Source organism: Rhinolophus ferrumequinum, chromosome 7, assembly GCF_004115265.2.
Source record: "Rhinolophus ferrumequinum isolate MPI-CBG mRhiFer1 chromosome 7, mRhiFer1_v1.p, whole genome shotgun sequence".
Lineage (NCBI taxonomy): Eukaryota > Metazoa > Chordata > Mammalia > Chiroptera > Rhinolophidae > Rhinolophus > Rhinolophus ferrumequinum.
In genome coordinates, this window is record NC_046290.1 from 25,547,181 (window position 1) to 25,568,277 (window position 21,097).

At 40.3% G+C, this 21,097-nt stretch overlaps 1 protein-coding gene across 1 annotated transcript in view; it reads left to right on the plus strand.

Moving 5' to 3' along the window:
• Positions 1–11,301: 11,301 nt before the first annotated feature.
• Positions 11,302–21,097, plus strand: part of LOC117025133 (uncharacterized) — a 69,195-nt gene continuing 59,399 nt past the window's right edge. Inside the window, exons 1-3 of the mRNA XM_033110906.1 lie at positions 11,302–11,364; positions 13,083–13,236; positions 15,734–15,832. Of these exons, the coding sequence (XP_032966797.1) occupies positions 11,302–11,364; positions 13,083–13,236; positions 15,734–15,832 (316 nt within the window). The remainder of the gene's footprint in view (positions 11,365–13,082; positions 13,237–15,733; positions 15,833–21,097) is intronic.

A 21,097-nucleotide genomic window follows, 5' to 3' on the forward strand; every position in this document is an offset into this window, starting at 1 on the left:
GGAAGATGAGAAAGTTAAAAAGCTGCTTGATACACAGGGGAGGAACTATGGCAGATTTCGTGGGAAGCTAAGGAAACACAGGCGTCAGCTTCCTTCACTTGCACGGGCCCCTTTACAAGACCCTGGATATAATTTTTTATTCATAATTTAGTACTTTTTTTTCTAGAGGGCCTCCAAATTATATAAGCTCCGGCCTCACAAAGTCTGACTCTATCGCTGGTGGGGAAAATTAAGGAACAGAACAGACAATCAAAAACCACCAAGGATCTGACAATGGTTGCTGAGGGGGTCTTTTTATAATACTACCTTTTTATAATACTACCAATAATACAAGTTGTGGCAAATGGATTCTTTGAAGAAAAGCTTTCATGTTCAAAGCTACTTCCTGACCTATTCACATGCACCTTCAGCAGAAGCATGGTGACAGCACCGGCAGGAGAAGGATGAGGCCTAAGCCAGGGCTGGGACAGTGGAGTTGAGCCATGAGCACCACTCTGGCCACCGGAACACCTTGTGGGCTACCAACGGAGTGGACCAACCTGGGCAACCAAGAGAATGCTGAGTCCTTCAAACCCAGGTAGTTAGAAAAAGGGAAGCAAAAGTAAAAATGGATAGGCAGGTTGGCTACATAATCTGGAGAGCCCAGTGTAAAATGTAATATGGGTGGACCTCTTGTTCAAAACGTATTGCAAACTGCAAGATAATGACAGCAGAGCATAAAAGAAAGAGCCTGGGGCCCTTCTGAACAATGGGCCCTACTGGGCTCCACAGGTCCGACACCCATGAAGTCAGCCCTGGGGAGAGAAGAAAAGTTAGGGGCAGGGTTCTCACATTTATTGGGCAGGTACTATATTCTGGACACAGGGCAAGACATTCACAATCCATGTTATCTTCCCAACAACTCTGAGAGAAATATTACCATCATTTCAGAAATATATTACCAACATTTGAGAAAAAGTCTCAGAAAGGGTTATTTGCACAAACACATGCAGGTAGGATGTTTGTGTGAGCTGAAAGGGAGGGAAAGAAGAGACCAGAAGTCCTTGCCCAAGTATTTAGAACCAGAAACATTCGAGCTTCTATAATTAAGCTCATTTAACAAGCCAAGTAGTCAAAATGGCTTGATTATGATTGTTGCGACCCATGACTGAGGCAGTAAATAGGAAATTGAAAACACCATCATCCTTTACGATGTCCTTGAACCATTTGGCTTTGTATTACTGGGAAGAGTTTTCATTCCAACAAAAGCAGGCGCGTTTGCTTTTGTGAAAGCTTCCAGGCTTTCGGTTTTTAGCTACGCTGGTTGGCATAGGGTTAAATGACGACTGCTTTATTTGCAATTTATTTATATTAAAAGTGAAAGGTCAAATTCACACAGGGTGAAATAAAGGACTCTTTGTAAACATGCACACAAACGCAAGTGTTCCCTGCCAAAAATATCCAAACAAACCAAACCAGAGACAAGAAATACCTCCTCAGCTCAAAGGATACAGTTCTACCTAGCCGCTTCAATGGATGAAAGGAAATCCTGAAATTCAAGACCGAACTCAATCAAACACAACTTAATGTTGTTCCTTAGTAGATGCAAAGTTGTGGGAGAATTGCTACTTACCTGGTTAATTTGAGCACCGTGGGCACCCATATTACAGACGGAGGCCAAACACATCTATTAAGGAATTGAAATTGTCAGGTATTTCTCTGTCTTCAGAGTCACCTGAACACCGTCCTGTTGTCACTCATGCTTCTCTATTTACACACATCTAAAAGGCATAAGTAAGATTCCTTTCGTAGAAAGGAAAATTACTTTCTTACTTGAGTATAAACATACAGACACGTGCTTATACGTGGACCTCAAACATCGGTCGGTGTTCTTAGCCTTTATGATGTTTTAGCACGGAGAGTGACAGGAGGAGCTGAATACGCCTGAATCCCCGAGATGACAGATGTGTGATTTTTAAAGTACATGTGGAACTGACATAGTTATCACCAAGGAGTCATGGCTTCATATCAATGTGAGGAACTGGACCTGAGCCCATAATGCACCTGTGCCAACTCTGTGGCCCTAGAAACTGGTGAAACAGGTTTAGTACTTACTTTGATCTACACACATGAAACTCGGGGCTTTCACTGAAAGGAGAGTTTATAGGATTGTGGTTCTGGTACCTTTTCTGAGAAGGGAGGAGATGGAAATTGGCAACTTTTCTATCACCCATCTGAAATTGGCAACTTTTCTTTCACTCTATATGAAAGTAGCAGGCAAACCTACAAATTCAATTGTTCAATATAAGGAAACAGTCCTGCATAAAGTACAGGGAACAGGAGACAGGATATTATGCTAAGTGAAATAAATCAGACAGAGAAAGACAAATACTGTATGATATCACTTACTATATGTGGAATCCAAAAAAGCTGATCTCAAGTAAACAGAGACTAGAATGTTGGTTATCAGGGGCGCAGAGGTGGGGAAAATGGGACGATATTGGTCAAAAGCACAAATTTCCTGTTATGAGATGACTATGTTTTGGGAAACTAATATACAAGATGGTGACTATAGTTAACAATACTGTATTATATATTTGAAAGTTGGGAAGAGAGTAGATCATAAATGTTTTCACCACAAAAAAAGAAATGGTAGTTATGTGACATAAAGGAGGTATTAGTTAACTCTATGGTGGTAATCATTTTGCAATGCATAAATGTATCAAGTCAACTCATTGAGTTATCAAATAAAAACTTTAAACTTACACAATGTTGCATGTCGATGATATACCAATACAATAGAAAAATAACATACACTAAAAAAAATAAAAAGGAACCTGCCAGGCTTTCCCAGAGTGGTTGTACCATTTTGCATTCCCTGGGGCAATGTATGGAAGTTCCTGTTTCTCCACATCCTGATCACTATTTGATTTAGTCAGTCTTTTTCACTGCAGCCGTTCAAGTAGATGAGGTGTTGTGGTATCTCATCAAGTTTTAAATTTGCATTTCCCTAATGACTAATCAAATTGAGCATCTTTTCATGTGCTTATGTGCCACATATATATCTTCTTTGGTTTTTTTTTTTTTTGAATATTTGCTTTTTTTTATTGGGTCCATTATTTTCTTATTGTTGAGTCTTAAGAGTTCTTAATGTATTCTGGATACAAGTTACACATATGCTTCGTAAATATTTTCTCCCAATGTATGACTTACCTTTTCATTGTCTTAACTGTATTTTTTGAAGAGCAGAAGTTTTTAATTTTGATGAAGTCCAATGTATCAGTCTTTCCTTTTATTGGTCATGGTTTTGTTGTATTTAAAAAATCTGCATAACCTAAAGCTATGAAGAATTTCTCTTACGTTTTCTTTGAGAAATGTTATTGTGTTGAGTTTTTATTTAGGCCTCTGATTCACTGGCATGTGATATGAGGTATGGATTACAATAGTTCAATTGTTTTTTGTATATGAATATCCAATTGTTCCAGCACCTTTTGTTGAAAAGACTGTCCTTTCTCTAGTGAATTGTCTTTTTACCTTTGTTGAAAATCAGTTGCCCATTTTTGTGAGGATCTATTTTAGACTTCTGCTCTGTTCCACTGACCTGTTTGCCTGTCATTACACCAACACCACACTGTCTTGATTATTGAAGTCTTACCGCATAATAAGTCTTGAAATCAGTTGATAGTTCTTCAACTTTGTTCTTTTTCAAAGTTATTTTGGTTTTCGGTTTAATTTGCTCTTTTTCTAGTTTCTAAGGTGAAGCACATATCATTGGTTTGAGCTCTTCCTTCTTTTCTAATACAGGTGTTTTTGCGCTACAAAAATTCCCCTAAGTACTGCTTTAGAGGTATCCCATGCATTTTGATATGCTGTTTTAAATTTTTTTCCCTTCAAAATACTTTCTAATAGTTTTGATTTCTTCTTTGTCCCATGTGTTGTTTAGATGCATGTTATATAGTTTCCAAATATTTGGGGAATTTTCCAGAGGTGTTCTGTTACTGATATTTAATTTTAATTGAAAATTACTCCATTATGGTCACAGAGTATACAAGAATATACCAAGACTTGTTTGATGGCTCAGAATATAGTCTATCATGGGTAAATATTCTGTATGCATTTGAAAGAAACTTTGTGCTCTATTGTTAGTTGGAGTGTTCTATAAATATCAATTAGGTCAAGTTAGTTGATGGAATTATTTATGTCTTCTTGAAGTCTTCTGACTACTTGTTCTACTAACTATTGAGAGTGATACTAATTGAGGATTGCTCTATTTCTCCTTGCACTTGTATCAGTTTTTGCTTAGTGTATTTTGACACTCTCTTATTAGATGCATAAAAATTTAGGATTGGTGTCTTCTTGGTGAATTGCTCTCTTTATATTTATGAAATGACCCTCCTTGTCCCAGGTAATATTCTTTTCTTTAAGTCTACTTTGCCTGATATTAATATAGTCACCCACCCCAGCTTTATTTTGATTAGCATTAACATGGTATATCTTTTTCCATTCTTTTACTTTTAACCAATTTGTGTCTTTCTATTTAAAGTCGGTTTCTTGTAGGCAACAAATAGTTGAATCTTATTTTTTTTATGCAATCTGACAATCTCTGCCTTTTAATTGGGGGATTTAGACGATTTATATTTTATACAATGACTAACATGGTTAGGTTTTAAATAATTCATCTTATAATTTGTTTTCTATTTGTCCTACCTGTTCTTTGCTTTTTTCTCCATCTTATTCTTTTGTATTGTATATTTTTTATTATTCCATTTTATCCCATCTTATCGCTTTTGTTGGCTGATTAGCTAAAATTCTTGTTATTTTAATGGTTACTTTAGGGTTTATAGTATGCATCTTTAATTTATCACAGTTCAACTTAAAGATATAATATCATTTCATGAATAGTTCATTTCTCCCCTTGTATCTTTTGTTCTATTGTTGTCATGCATTTTACTTTTACATATGTTATAAACTCCACTAAATTGTTAGTTTCTTGTTTAAATAGTAAACCATTTTTTATATGATTTAAGTATTTTTAATATAATCTTAAAAATTTACTCATGAAGTTACAATTTCTAGTTTTCTTCATTCCTTTGTGCAGATGTATATTTCCATCTGGTATCATTTCTCTGTAGCCTAAAGAACTTCAGTTAACACTTCCTGTAGTGAAGTTCTGGTCTGCTAATGACATATTTTTTTCAACTTTTTTATGTCTGGAAAAGCCTTTATGTCACCTCTGTTTTAAAAGGATGATTTTGCTGTTGATAGCTTTTATTCTTCAGAACTTTAAGGTATTGTTCCACTGTCTTTTTGCTTACATTTTTTCTAACAAGAAATTTGCTGGCACCCATATCTTTGTTAGTGAATATATTTTTTAACTCACTGCTTTTAAGATATTCTCATTGAAATTTGTTTAGAATAATTTGATTTTGATGTGCCTTACGGTGACTTTCATAATTATTCTTGTGCTAGGAATTCATTGAGTTCCTTGAATCTGTGGTTTTATAGTTTTCATCAAATTTGAAAACATTTCGACCACTAACTCCACAAATATTATTTCTGTATTAGTTATTTATTGCTGTGTAACAAATTTCTCCAAAATTAAGCAGCTGAAAACAATACATACTTATTATATCACTCTTCTCTAGGTCAGGAATCTGGCACAGCCTCGCTGGGTGCCTCTGGCTCTCGTGAGGTTACAGTCAAGACATTGGCCAGCAGCTAATAGCAGATCTCAGATCCATTTCCAAACTGACTCACATGCTAGTTGGCATCTTTGATTCCTTGCCAGGTAGACCTCTCTCAGGATGGTCTCATGATATGGCATATGGTTTCCCCAGAGAAAAGAGATCCAAGAGTGAGAGAGAAAACACCCAAAATAGAAACAAGAATCTTTTTATACTCTAATATTGAAATTTACACACCATCACTTCTGCCATGTTTTGTTCATTAGAAGTGAGTTAATAAATTCAGTCCATATTCGAAAAGTGGAGAATATCAGGAGTCAAAGATCATGGGGAGGGGGGCATCTTAGAGGCTGCCTATCCACTCTTCCTTTAGAAGCTGCAGTTACATATACATTAGGTCACTTGAAGTTGTCACAGCTCGTTGATGCTCTGTATATTTTTATTCTTTTTAATTTCTTTCTATACTTCATTTTGGATAATTTCTCTTGCTATATCTTCAAGTTCATTGAAGTTCTACAAAGTCTAAGTAGCTATTAGTCTAATCCAGTGCATTTTTCATCTCAGACATTGTACTTTTCATCTCTAGAAGCTAAATTTGGGTCTTTATTATATCTCCCATGTCCATATTTAATTTTTAGAGTTATGATAATTGTTTTAATGTCCTTTGCTGTGATTCCAATACCTGTGTCAGTCCTGGGTCAGTTCCAACTCATTGCTTTTTCCCCTTATATTTTCCTGCTTCTTGGTACTTTTTTATTGGAGGTCAAATATTGTGAATTTAACCTTGTTGGATTCTGGATAGTTTTGTATTCTTATAGACATTTTTTGTTTGTTTTAGAGCAGAGTTAATTGAAAACAGTTTGATCATTTTGGATATGCCTTTAGGATTTCTTAGGTGGGAATGGAATAGTGTTCTGTTCCCCACTACTGAAGCAAGACTCATCTGTGTAACCCTACCCAATTCCCCATGAATCATAATAGTGTTAGTCTATAATGTGAGAATAAGCATTGTCTCTGGCCTATGTGACAGCTGCACATTGCCACTACTTATCCTTTTGGGTGGTTTGTTCTCTGGTCTCCAGTAGTTCCTCACATGCCTGAACTTATCAGCTAAATACTTATTCAAAGGAGTATTCTTTCTAGAGTTTTCTCTCTGTGGATCTCTCTCTCTCTCTCTCTCTCTCTCTCTCTCTCTCTCTCTCTCTCCCCCTCTCTCTCTCTCTCTCCCCCCCCCTCTCTCCTCTTGATTCTGTCCTGAGAACTCTAATGGCCTTGGCCATCTCCATCTCTCTATCTCCTCAACTCAGGGTTTTCTCTGGGTTTACTTTTCCTGCACAGTTCCTATAAATTATCTCCAATAGTGTGTTGAGACAATTGCAGGACTCACTTTGACTTTTTTCTATCTCACATAGATCACTGTCCTTTCTTGCCTGATAATCAGTGTCTTGAACACCATTGTTTCATTTTTGTTTTGTTTTGTTTTGTTTTTAGTTGTTTCAAGAGGGAGGGTAATTCTAGTCCTCCACTGTGGCTGGAAGCAGAAGTCTGGTCTCCAGGCAAAATGTTTTGGGTGGACATCAGCAACCTTGCTGAAGTGGCATGCCAAACATTTATTCTTTTCTTTCTTTGCAGTGGACAGGGATAAAGGAGAAACCTTGATGTGTATGGGAACAGGTGAGAGGAGAAGGAAACGATGGACTAGTTTTCCTGCAAGTTTAGAAGCTGCTTTTCAGAACCCCACCCATATATTGTTTCTCTAAAACTCGTCATGCATGCTGTCATTAGATTTCTGTCATTCGTGGTTGGAGGCCCACAGGTGTTTTGCTTAGAACCCAGAGCTATGTTAAGGCCAGACTCTGACTAGTGGTTTAGAAAATAATCTTTCTTGGTTCTTAATTTTACGAGGTTAAATTAAGAAGCTGATTCCTCTCTATTAGACATACCGAACCGTTATGGTGCTGTTCACCAATGGCCATTAATATGTCAGTGGCGTCACGGTATAAATCCTATCTTCTGTCTGCAAAAGGAACACTGATTAGTTTGACTACACCAGAATCCAATTAGCTTTTCCTCTTCTCATCTAATTTTTTAAATGTAATTTTGTTAATGTGGATTTTAATAGTGATTTATGACAATAGCATTCCTTTACCTTCTCATGTAACCAGGTAAGTTCTTTTTGAGGTTAAAGTGCAGCAAGAGCTGTCTTGCCCATAATTGTCATTCTTGTTCATTTCCTGTTGTAGTATTTTGGATATATTTTTAATCTTCTACTTTTAATCATACTTAACTGCACCCATTCTCAGGCTGACTTAGTGTACTCTTAACGTCAGATTTTACAAAGCACATGTTTCCTGGAAAGGCTGCTCTTCTCTTCATTAGCCAGGAAGGGCAGGAAATGTTCATGTCAGCATTATGAGAACCATCGTCTCCTACAGCCAGAAGAAGAGAGTTCATACCAAGTTATGTAACCCAGAGGGTTTATCAAATGGTTTAGTTGGGGTCAAGGGACAGTATCAGCTTAAAAGCAGCTTGGACATTTCTAAAGGAGGGAGGAAGCCTTGGAAAACCCATCAGATTAAATATGTTTTCTGCCCTGGAATTTGTTATGAACCCCGACATTTGTCTTAGTCAGACACCGACTTCCACAATCCTCGTAGATAAGCACCAAACAATTACCAGAAAACTGCTGCAGTGTGGGGAACGGCACGCTCCCGATCTGAAGGAGCCAGTGTGCATCCCCAAGCCTCTACTGGAGATTCACTAAAACAGGAGGGAGAACACATATGACAGCTTTGAGGAAGCTTCTTGGAATTCCAGGAACTTGGGGGCAATCAAACTTGCGGTGGTTAACAGCACAAGTTCACAGGCATGACTCCCTGGTTCATGTCTCAATTCTGCTACTTTCTAGCTGTATGAACTTGGGCAAATTACACAGCTTCTCTGTGCTCCCATTTTGCCTTCTGTAAGTTGGAGACATAATAGTATCTACATATAATTGTTGTCCTGTAATGTTTCAATTTAAATAAGTTAATATATGGACACACTTTGACCAGTGCCTGACATATATTCGTGCTAGCTTCTATTATTCTTTTCTTATTAAATGAGACATATTTGACATACAATATTGTGTAAATTTAAGGTGTACAATATGTTAATTTGATACATTTATGTATTGCAATATGATTGCCATTGTAGGGATAGTTAGCACCCCACTACGTAGCATAATTATCATTTCTTTTTTTGTGATGAGAATAATTAAAATGTACCTCTTAGCAAGTTTGACGATTACAATACAATATTGTTGCTTATGTTTCTATACTGTGCATTAGATGCTCAGGACTTCTTTCTCTACTAGCTGCAAGTTTGTACCCTTAAGCAACGTCACCCCATTCCCCCACACCCCAGCCCCTGGTAACCACCATCCTACTCTTGGATCAAGAATTTCTGATACAAATTTGGTGTTCAGATTTTGAGGATAAAATACAAGAAAAATAGACGGCAGAATAGCTCATTGATATTTTAAAAATACTGGTTGCATGTTGAAATGATAACATTTTGAACATATTGGGTTAACTAAAAGATATGAACATTATTTTTTCCTGTTTTTACTTTTTAAATATGGCTACTAGAACATTTTAAATAATACGTGTGTCTCACATCATATTAAACAGTGCTGGGCTAGATTATTAGGGAGCTTATTTGCTCTGCTAAAATGTTTGCACTTTATCCTAAGAGCATTGGAAGAAACAGGATCAAATTTACATGTTACATATTTACATATCAGGAAATTTACCCTGGCAGCTGTGTGGGAAAAGGGTTTGAGGGCTATAACACCAGAGTTATGGAGATCAATGAGTCGCAGAAATGTAGGCAAGAGAAAATCATGGTCTGAATTGTGGATGGCAGTGTGGCTGGAGGAAGTGGGTATAAGTGGAGTGGTGGACTCCTCAGTGAGACCCAATGAAGGACTCCAGGGTATGTGGCTTGAGGAATTGGATCGATTCTCTGATTCCCTGCGACAGAGTCTAGAGAACAAGAAGGAGAATATAGTTTAACTGCCAAACTAAGTCCCTTTAAGAAAACCACCTTAATTCCTTCAGCTTAGTGAATCACCTTGCAGAGGCTCCCACAGCCAAAATATTGCTTTTAGGAACTATTGACTCTCCTATTCTTTCCCAAATCTGCTCCTAAATTAAGAAGCATGAAATTAAGTCCCCAAACTGTCCCATTCTATCTCTCCTTTGAAAAACAACATACAACCAAGACACGTCTCAATATTGTGACTTCCATTTGGTAAACATAGTTAACAGTCTTCACTTTGTACTCAAAGAGCTTCCGGAATTCAAAGGGAATATTTTCAAAATGAGGATGAAAGAGAAGGACCTTTGGAGACATTCTTCCCTAAGGGAAGCAATGCAATTCCATGGGAAGAAAGAACACTGGCTTGGAATCCAGATACACCTGGCCCTAGATCTTAGTTCTGCCACTTTCTGGTTCTGAATCCTGGCACGTGAAAGACTCACAGTCAGTTTTCTGTTGACCAGATGAAGTTTACTTAACTCCTCTGAGCCTCAGTTTCCTTATCTGTATACATGAGACAATTATTTCCACTGTGAAGAGTTATTTTGCGGATGAATTCATCTCGTACATAAAGTGTCTGGCATCGAATTGATACTCATTAAATGATAGTATTTATGATTACATCTTGGAATAAAATTAAAGCAAAGGGTGAAGCTTTTCATGACACATTTCAAATACTGCACGTGGCCCACTTTGCTTTCAGACTACCATTTTATATATTTCTGGGGTAATAGGGACATGGCCGGCGTACATCTCCTAAATCTTGAGGTGATCCTGAACCCCGAACTTTTGTTCTGAGCATAACCTTCAGCCTTCTCTCCAGCAAGTCTCCGAGCAAGGCTGTGCGATCACTAACAACACTGCCTTTGTTAATTGTCTTCTTTTCCTTGTTCTTCTTTCCTATCCTCTATGCCTCCTGGGAGAGAAATCTTAGAAACTCAAATGAAAAAGAGGACAGAAGGGATCTGAGCCAGAGCAAAGGTCTGGGATCACACACTGATTAACTAAGGTTGGTTGTTCTTGAAATGGCAGCTGACTCTATTGTACATTAGCTGAAAAGATCACCAACTGACCTGCCCTCCTTTCCACACTGAGTGTGTAGTGGCAGTCTGCAAATTTGGCTTAAACAAATATTTATGTATAAAGTACAAAAAAGCAAGCCAGTTGCTCTTATCTGTCTTCTAAGAATAACACAATTCTTCTTCTAAAATATTTTGCAAGGAACTAACACTCTCTCACCAACTGGGCTGTGAAGAGGGTACTGCAGAGCAGTTAGGAAGAAGGAGGCAGGCTGTGTGGAGGTGCTGATGACATGGCCAAGATATGGAAAGCTACTCCAGATGAGGACACTTGGTGTGACAATATTCTCAGAGAGCCAAGGTCCTGAACTTTCTTTTTTTTCCCCCCTTTCTTCCACCTCCCCCTAACCCCCCGCTCCGGTTCACGCCATTGTTTCTCACTGAATCTAGTTGTGTAAGACACAGCTCCCTGGTCCATGCTGGTATTATGAGCCTTGTGCTCCCCATGGCTGAGACAGTCAGTCGCCAGTCAGCCGCTCATGGCAGCTCTCACTGGTTGCCGGACACTCATGCTGGCCACCAGCAACTCATCGCGGCACATGGTAGCACAGTGGCAGCGCACAGCAGCCCGTGGCAGCTCACGCCAACCTCCGGCTGCTTACAGCAACCCAGCTCCAGGGAGAGCTGTTGTTCAGAAGCTTAGCTGTAGAGGGCACAGCTCACTGGCCCCTGTGGGAATCGAACTGGCGACCTCGGTGTTAGGAGCACGGCGCTCCAACTGCCTGAGCCACCGGGCTGGCCCTTGAACTTTCAATCCATCAAACCAGTGTTTGCAGAGTGGCTCCACTGTATCGTGCTATATCTCATCCCACTGGAAGATATGATCCTGTGCTAAAGGACCATATCATTTGTCAGACCAACAAAACACAGACGTTAAATAAATAGAAATCAACTAAGCACTTAACTGGGTGATATTGACTGTAAGTGGAAGAAGAGTTTCCAGGAAAGGGAATCAATGTGGGAAGATGATGCAGAAAAGGTCTACATAAAGAAGATAAGAGGTTAACCAAGCTTGTGAAGGATGAATAAGATTTCCGTGCAGGAACGAAGGAAAGACATTGGAAAGTGATAATGCTGATGATTTCAGGGGGGTTTCAAAGGCAAGGAAGTGCTGATAAGTAAGGGACGTGATTCACTCAAAATCTTCCCCTCACTCCACATTTCACTCAGTCCTCTGCTCGGTTTTCCTTCTCCCTCAAGCTCCACCTCACAATTCTCTTCTGTTAACTTTACAATCCCTCTTTTCTTAGGTCTTGTCTTCACCGCCCTTACTGATACATGGACCTAGAATTGTTGTTGCTAATGTTTCACATATGACAGTCATAGCTTCCAAACCAGAGCAGAAGACCCTGTGAGTTCCCAGCTCAGGGCTGACTGCCTATTCAGGAACAAACCAGCAGCTGCCACTACATGTGTTTCCCTCCACGGCAAGCCTCTCAGAGGACCAAAGAGTTTCATCCTGGAATGTCTGAAGAAAAAAGGTGGGGGACCAAAATGTTGCTAACGACAATAAAAGAATCCTTGGGGGAGACTGAGCTCTGAAATCGTGGGGTCATTTGACGGCTAGCACTGAAGAGACCTATTTGTCTGTCTTCCTTTTTCTTTCCTTCTTATTGTGTTTTTTTTTTTTTCCAGAATTTTTCCACAGATGGGTTCATTTACAAAGAGAAAGCCAAGTTTTTGGCTACAACACCTTCACAAAATGAAGGCCTTTGAAAACGTTGGTCTGGATCGAGGCTTATGCTGCACCCCACCCCCACCCTTTCCCTAAATTACTCCCTATAATTTGTTCAGCTTGATTCTGCCCTGAGTGTCCAGGCGGTTGGGACGCACAGTCCCTTTGGAACATAAAGGGGAGGCATCTTTCCTCTCCCCTCCTCTCAGAGGATCTGAGGCGGCTGGCCTTCTGCCTGGCTATGCCAGAAAGTGGCATGACCACCGGGCGACTGTGGTCAACACAGGAAGAAAATCTCGGGTATTCACAGCTAAACTATGGTTTGAAAAATGCTGGCAACTAAGGGTTGGCTGGGTAAAGGAGCAAGAATAGCACAGAAATGCACTCTTTGACTCTGCTTCTCCCCAAAACAGGTCCTAAAAGAACCATAGAAAGGATCCCAATGTTTGTGGTTGGGCTAAGCATCTGTGCGGGCAGAGGCCGGGGCTGGCCCAGCCAGGAGTTTCCTTAGGGGTCTTCTTAGGGTAACAGAGGAATTCTCAGGACCCCTCCCGCTTCTAAGTAACATTTATTTTTGACCCTAAGAAAGACGCCCTGGAGCCCAGGACTTTCCAGTCTAGTTCAAAATTCCAGATGCCTCCTCCATTGGAAAGAATGTGGCAGCACTGTCCCCGTTATTTTCATGATCCTGTCACAACAGCTTGTGCTGGAGACCCTGGGATCTGCATCACCAAGCTGGGTAAGGAATCGACCCACATTAGTTAGATTTTTTCTTTCAATTGCTCCTGTCCACAGCGGAACAGGAGGAAGATGTGCGTCTGTTTTCCAGTACATGTGTGCGGCCTCTGGATAGCCAGCTTCCTCCATCCTAACTCACGGCTTTCTGTAGGCCCCAAAGATCTGAGATAGGTGTTTTCCCCTTTCTGTTCCATCTTTTGTTTAAAGCAAATAGGCCTGGACATGGGAAAATATATTCGTAGCAAAAGATTGCACACTGGCATTGGGGTCATGTGCTCTATGCTCCTTAGTTATTTTTATTCCCTTAAGAGAATCAGAAAAGCACAGGAGGCCCTCAGGACATGCAAATTAAAGGTGGCAGCTGAAATTGGTATTTTCAGGAGCAGTTCCAGCAGGCTGGTTCCCTCCAGGCAAAGCATTTAAAAGGCGCTGAGGCTGCTCTAACCAAACTGAAGAACACCGAGGGAGAGCCGTGTTACTGCTCTGTATATTGCTCTCCCGAGGGAATTGTTAAAAAGAAACAATTCCCAGTTTCTTAGGACCAAGCTTGCACACCATCTTCCAGCTAAAGAGAATTAGGAGGGTGACTCGCTCGGAAAGGGCATTCAATGTGTACTACAACCGGTTTTTCTGCCATAAAGACTGATGTTTAAAGAAAATCCTTTGGCAGGCTCATTGCAACCTTGTTTGTACCAGAGCAGAACTCTTGGTTATAAATATGGGAGGCATAATGAAAAGACGACGGCTCAGTGGCTGGGGTGCAAATTGGTCTGGGTTGTTTACTGCCAGGAATGCGTTCCCTCCACCCTTCTCTCCCAGTGCAATCCCACACACAGAGGAGAATCCACGAAGACAAACACCTTTCCACGTCCCATTTCTCTGTTCCCCAGAGCTTGCTCCACGGTGTACCTGGCCCCATGGAAGCGAGGAGCTACATCTGGACAGGAAGAGCAAGGTGGAAGGAGGGCAGTGAAGGAAAAGGGCTCCCTGATCCAGGACTGGCCAGCCTGGTGGGGGCCTCATCTCAGGCTGCACAATTTGGGGCTCGTAGAGAGTTGGTGTTGGACTAGACATGAATTTGGGTCTGCTTCAGCAATCTCAGAGAGGAGAGGCTGTAGTGTGAACCGGCCCCCTATCCACTCTGGACTGGTTCTGCATCTTAAGAGCCAGGCCAGTCTGTTCTACAAGAGGGCAATTAAATAGATGATTAAATCCCAGGGTTGGAATCCTGGCTCTGTCCTTTACGAGCCCTGGGTTCCTGGGCAAGTCACTCGGCCTGTTTCCCCACACCCATTTTCAGTGAAGTTGAAATGAATGGAGGACCATAAAGTATCATGTCTGGGACAAGACAGGTGCTAGGTCAGTGGAGGCTGTCACTAGCAGTTAGACACAAGAGGGGCAGACATAGGTAGGAAGGGCGATTCACTGCACTGCACTGTCGGTCTGTGGCTTTATTTAAGTTTATTTAAAATCTCTTTCCTGGCTGTTTTCTGCTGAAGCCGCTGGTTTCAATCTCCCATCCTCCTGGGCCTGCTGCTACCCGCTGCCATTCTGATGCCAAGTCTTAGTGTTACCAACCCCTCTTCGTGGGCAGTTTATTATCCTTAATCCTTCTCTCCTCCACTCTCCGGCCTTGTCACTTTCCTCAAGAAAAGAACGCTGTGTACCGAAGCACTGAAATGAGGCAAGAGTTTCCTCATGCGTTTTGGAGTTACGTTTTAAATCTTTGAATGCCTGATCTAGGGATTTCCCAGTCTAGATTAATGAGGCAATTTGCACATGGATGCTTCTCAGTTTCTGTAAGAGCCAGGTTCAGAATTTAGTCTCCTAACCATGAAAGAAAGAGAAAGAAAATAATTCTATCAGGACTCTGGCAGTAGACAGTGGCACACCTGAATTGATTAATACAAGGGTCTGATGAAAGGACTATTGATAAAGATTTAGGCAGGGTGTAGGGGACCCATAAGGGATAATTTAGGACCCCAGAGCAAGTAACAATTGGGGATACCGTGTTTCCCTGAAAATAAAACCTAGCTGGACCATCAGCTCTAATGTGTCTTTGGAGCAAAAATTAATATAAGACCCGGTCTTATTTTAATATAATATAGGACCAGGTCTTATATAACATAACATAACATCACACTGGGTCTTAATATTAATTTTTGCTCCAAAAGATGCATTAGAGCTGATGGTCCAGCTAGGTCTTATTTTCGGGGAAACAACGGTAGTAGCACCCCTAAGCCAAAGGAGGTCAGGTGAAGGGGCTATTACCAGAAGATGGATTCATAGGACTGGACAGAACGGGTTGTTTGACAGCATTGGTGACTTCAGTGAAGGGATGCATCCAGGCAACCTCACAAGAGGAGAGCAAGGAGAATAATGACCCCAGCCAGCTCACTCTCCTCCCTCCTTCCTATCTAGTGCTGCTGCTGAGCTCCCCAAGGTCTGAATCTGACCTGAAGCTGGAGGGTAAGAGACCCATCTTGTCATCTCTACAGGTCAGCTTTCCCTCCCAGGCAGAGAGCAGAGTGGAGCTGGCAAAGAAAAGAAGTTTGGGGCGAAAATCATGAATCCACAAAAGGATTTCACTGGTCTCGGTAAGGGTAAACTTTGGGTACCTGTATCAACATATCAGCGCGCCCTCTTCACCTACACCTCAATAACTATCACTAATTTCTCCCTCTGTCTAGCAAAACATCAAATTTCCATGTAACTATTTCTTCTTCTAAGGAAGCTACAACTTCTTTAGAAATATATTAATGAAACTTACAAATTATAAATAATTATACTAGAGTAGTCACAACAAATAAAACTCTGTATGGCAACAATATCAATACAGATTGCAAAGAGCCTTACTATAATATTTTCACATATCACTCATCTCCCTCAGGAAGGCTGAGCTATATAAAGTATACCTATCCCAACACCTTACTTTTTTTAATGTCCCATCTATGAAGGAAGTAGACACAATGTTCCCAGCACTTAATGCTTTCAGGGCATGCTCACTTTCTCTTTGCAGCCACTTGCAAATCAATCAGACTCACTGATGCCAGCATTTTCTTTCTCTGCTTTCATAAATTGTTATTTGTCCTGAATCACACGCCTTAGAGACCATGTTCTTCTAGGAAACTACTAATCTGTAAACAAGATTTTAGGTCCAATAGTGTCTTCTGCTATATCTTCTTTACTCAAACATTTTTCCTGTCTTCACAGAGCTTGTAACTTTTCGTTTTTCTGTCTATGTGGTTAACTATGAAAAGCATGGACTTCCCTCCGGCCTCAATTTTTTTCTGTGTTGATAGAAGTTTATTTTCATTTTTTTAAAATATTTTTTTAAGTTAAAGTTTATTGGCATGACAATTGTTAGTAAAATTACATAGGTTTCAAGTCCTACAATTCTGTAATACATCATCTATATATCATATTGTTTGTTTAACACCCTGAGTCAGTTCCCCTTCCATTGCCATATATTTGATCCCATTTACTGTCATCTACCACCCCCCTCCCTTACCCTCTGGTAACCACTAAACTGTTGTCTGTGTTTATGAGTTTTTGTTTCTTTATTTGTTTGTCTTGTTTCTTTGTTGCTTTCAGTTTTATATCCCACATTATCAGGGAAATCATATGGTTATCGATTTTTTCTGTCTGACTTGTTTCACTTAGCATTATAATCTCAAGATCCATCCATGTTGTCACAAATGGTACTATTTCATCTTTTCTTACCGCCGAATAGTATTCCATTGTGTATATATACCACAACTTCTTTATCCATTCATCTACCGAAAGATACTTTGGTTGTTTCCATGTCTTGGCCACCGTAAATAAAGCTGCAATGAACATCGGAGCATATATATATTTATGGATAAATGTTTTCAGATTTTTGGGGTAAATACCCAGGAGAGGGATTGCTGGGTCATATGGTAATTCTATTCTTAATTTTTTGAGGAACCTCCACACTGCCTTCCATAGCAGCTGCACCAGTCTGCATTCCCAACAACAGTATATGAGGGTTCCTTTTTCTCCACAGCCTCTCCAACATTTGTTATTATTTGTCTTGTTGATGATACCATTCTAACTGGGGTGAGGTGATATCTCATTGTGGTTTTTATTTGCATTTCTCTGATGATTAATAATGTTGAACATTTTTTCATATGTCTATTGGTCATCTGTATGTCCTCTTTGTAGAAATGTCTCTTCAGGTACTCTGCCCATGTTTTAATTGGATTGTTTGTTTTTTGTTGCTGAGTTGTATGAGTTCCTTATATATTTTGGATATTATTCTCTTATCAGAGGCATTATTTGCAAAAATCTTCTCCCATTCGGTTGGTTGGCTCTTTATTTTGATGCCGGTTTCTTTCACTGTGCAGAAGCTTTTTAGTTTGATATAGCCCCATTCATTTATTTTAGCTTTTACTTGACCTTTGACGTCAAATTCATAAAGTACTCTTTGAACCCAAGGTGCATAAGTTTAGTACCTATGTTTTCTTCTATGCAGCTTATTGTTTCAGGTCTTATGTTTAGGTCTTTGATCCATTTTGAGTTAATTTTGGTACATGGTGACAAATAGGGGTCTAGTTTCATTCTTTTGCATGTGGCTTTCCAATTCTCCCAGCACCATTTATTGAAGAGGCTGTCTTTTCTCCATTGTATGTTTTTTGCTTCTTCGTGAAAAATTATCTGTCCATATTTATGTGGTTTTATTTCTGGGTTCTCAATTCTATTCCATTGGTCTTTGTGTCTGTTTTTCTGCCAATACCATGCTGTTTTGATTATTGTAGCCCTGTAATACAAACTGAAGTCAGGGAGTGTGATACCTCCAGCATCGTTCTTTTTTCTTAAGATTGCTTTGGCTATTAGGAGTCTTTTATGGTTCCATACAAATCTGATGATTTTTTTGTTCAATTTCTTTAAAAATGCCATTGAGATTTTGATGGGGATTGCATTAAATCTGTATATGGCTTCAGGTCATATGGCCATTTTAACTATGTTGATTCTTCCAGTCCATGAACACGGAATGTCTTTCCATTTCTTGTGTCTTCAATTTCTTTGAAAAACGTCTTATAGTTTTCAGTGTATAGGTCCTTCACATCCTTTGTTAAGTTTATTCCCATGTATTTTATTCTTTTTGTTGCAATTGCAGTTGAAAATACCTGTGTGGAAGCTTCTCTTAAATTGGGTTGTCTGGAAACAAACTCTGAGACAGTGAGTTGCATGCAGACGGTATGGGGTTGTGTCTTGGGACATAAAGGACCCACTATAAGGACCTAAGGAAGGCATGACTGGGGAAAGGTAGAAGCTGATCCACAAGGCAGCTGAAAAAGAGGCCTCAGACATTCCTATGGAAAGGTCTGGCACTGGGATGGCCCTTCAGAGATGTCTTAATTGTGGCAAATGCACACCCTTTGCATTCTCATATCAGCCAATCATTGGCCACTGGCTGTCCCTTAGGTGAAGTGATTTCTTGCAGCCAAGACCAATCCCCAGTGAACCACATAGCAATGACCCATCAGCAGCTAATAGTCCCAGCAGCTGGGGCACGAGTACATTGTTCCTGAAGAGGGGACATCAGTAGAACACTACAGCACCCACTATAGGCCACTGAAATCCACTAACACCTAATGGTAATTTGCCCCACCTGGAAACAATTTCTCCATGGTTCTGGTTAGTCTTGTTTCTTATTGTTCATCTAATAGGTTGAACAATAGTCTTACTGCTGCATTTGATGTCACATTCATAATTGGTGTTCATTATCCTTATTATCCTCCACCACTCACCTAGGTTTCTGTCATCCTTAGCCAGCAAGTCTACTGGTCTAAGTGGCTAGCCTTTTGGGGAAACTAGACACTCTTTCCTGAGTTACCAAGTCCTCCTCAGGCTGTGGCTGTTGTGTCTGTGCATTCACCAGGCCTAAGAGTACCGAAGGACGTCCAGCCAAAGCCCTGCAGGCAGGAAAAGCAAACCCATCTCTGAAATATGTGTCAGTCCTATCAAGATAAATCGTTCCTTCTTCTGGGATTGAAAAGATTCAAAGGAATTGATTTGCTACCAACTGACTGATTGGTAGCTGACTCTCTTCAAGTGAAGGTGTCATATTGGAGACCCAGTGTTACTCTTTGTTGGGGGCAGATTGGAGGAACAATTAATAGCATTATTAGCTAAATCAGCCTTCGTGAGCATGCTGTTAGGTCCATGAAAAGCCCTCATTTCTGCCATCATGGCTGGTCTGTATGTGAATCATTGTATAAGCACTGGGTTGAAGAGGACAGAGGCTGGCTGCCATCTGCTACTGAGTCACTTGGTTATTTAATGCCTCTTCTGCAGTATGTTATCTAGTGATACCGACTCACATAGGCTCATCCAAGTGCCTCCTCCCCAGACATCCTTTCAGTTTTTCTCTTCTCAGACCCTGGCATACCAACCAGGCCATCTGTCACGTGCTCTGCATCCAAGGACCATTCCAGATACCAATTGCTTTAGCTTGAGTGCCCTGGAAACTACACTGTGAGGTAAAGAGGTGCATGTAGAAAATTTATTTTGGAGTGCATTCAGTAGATGCATCTTTAAGGAACTGAAGGGAGCAAGACTGGGGAGAGGGACAGCTCGAAGCAAGGGAGCTAGACATTTTCATCCCCACATCAGTTAGTCATTGGCCACACGCTGCCCCAGGCACGGGGCCATAATTTTGGATGACACATACCTTCAGCTGAGAGCAATTTCCATTGAGGGACAGAGCTATGTGTTGTCAAGAAACAACATTTTCAGCAGATGGGAGGTGGTTATGTCAGTCCTGAAGAAGCAACCTAGGCACTGCACCATAGTATCCATTATAGTGTTAGACCATCAGTTTGTTCTAATGCAGATTTGAGGTTTATTTATTGCTATATAAGCAATTACCCAAAACTTAGTAGTTTAAAACAACAATAAACATTTATTATCTCACAGTTTCTGTGGACCAGGAACATAGGAGCAACTTAACTGGTTGGTCCTGGCTCAAGGTCTCTCACAGGTTGTGGTGAAGATGTTGCTTGAGCCTGTGATCATCTGAAGGCTTGACTGGGTCTGGAGAGGGCCCACTCATGTTGTGAGCAAGTGTGTGGAAGCAAGAAGCCTCAACGCCTGGTCACATGAAAATTTCCTCAGTCCTCATAACAGAGCAGCAGATTAAGTGATCCAAAAAGCAGAAGCCACAATGTCTTTTATGACCCAACCTCAAAAGTTACACACTGTCATTTCTAAAAATCCTGTTGGTTATGCATGCCAGTCATGTTCATTGTAGGAAGAGACTACACAAGGGCATAAATACCACAAGGCAAAGACCACTGGGGTCAACTTGGAGACTAGCTACCACAAAGAGGTTTCACGGATCTAGAAATCTTGAACCAAAGGTCCTTCTATCAAATGCTCAGGTCATTTTAATATTTAACTCAGTGTGTTGGGTGGTGGCATGGGTGGTGGGGGAGGTTGGGGGGGGGTTAAGGAGCTATTAATATCCAGAATTTGAGAGTGGTTGAAATTCATCCTACTCGAGGACCATCACTTCTCCCCCTGCTACATTGTTTAATAAAGTACATATAACTATGTCTTCAGAAAGCAATCCATCACTGCAATAATCCATTACAGCAGGTTATGCCACAATTTCAATATATTATTAACTGTCCTAGAAATATTTTGGAAAATAATGTAATCACACTCTAAAATCCTGTGCCATTAAATTGCATTTTCTAGTTGAGGTCTTCTCCTATTTTCCAGGATTCCATAGAGAAGCTTATATGTCATCTTAGAGCTCTAAATACTAAATGGTGGTTTTATACTTATTTTCCAATTTTATTCAAGACAAGATATCTACGTTGATGATTAGTAAT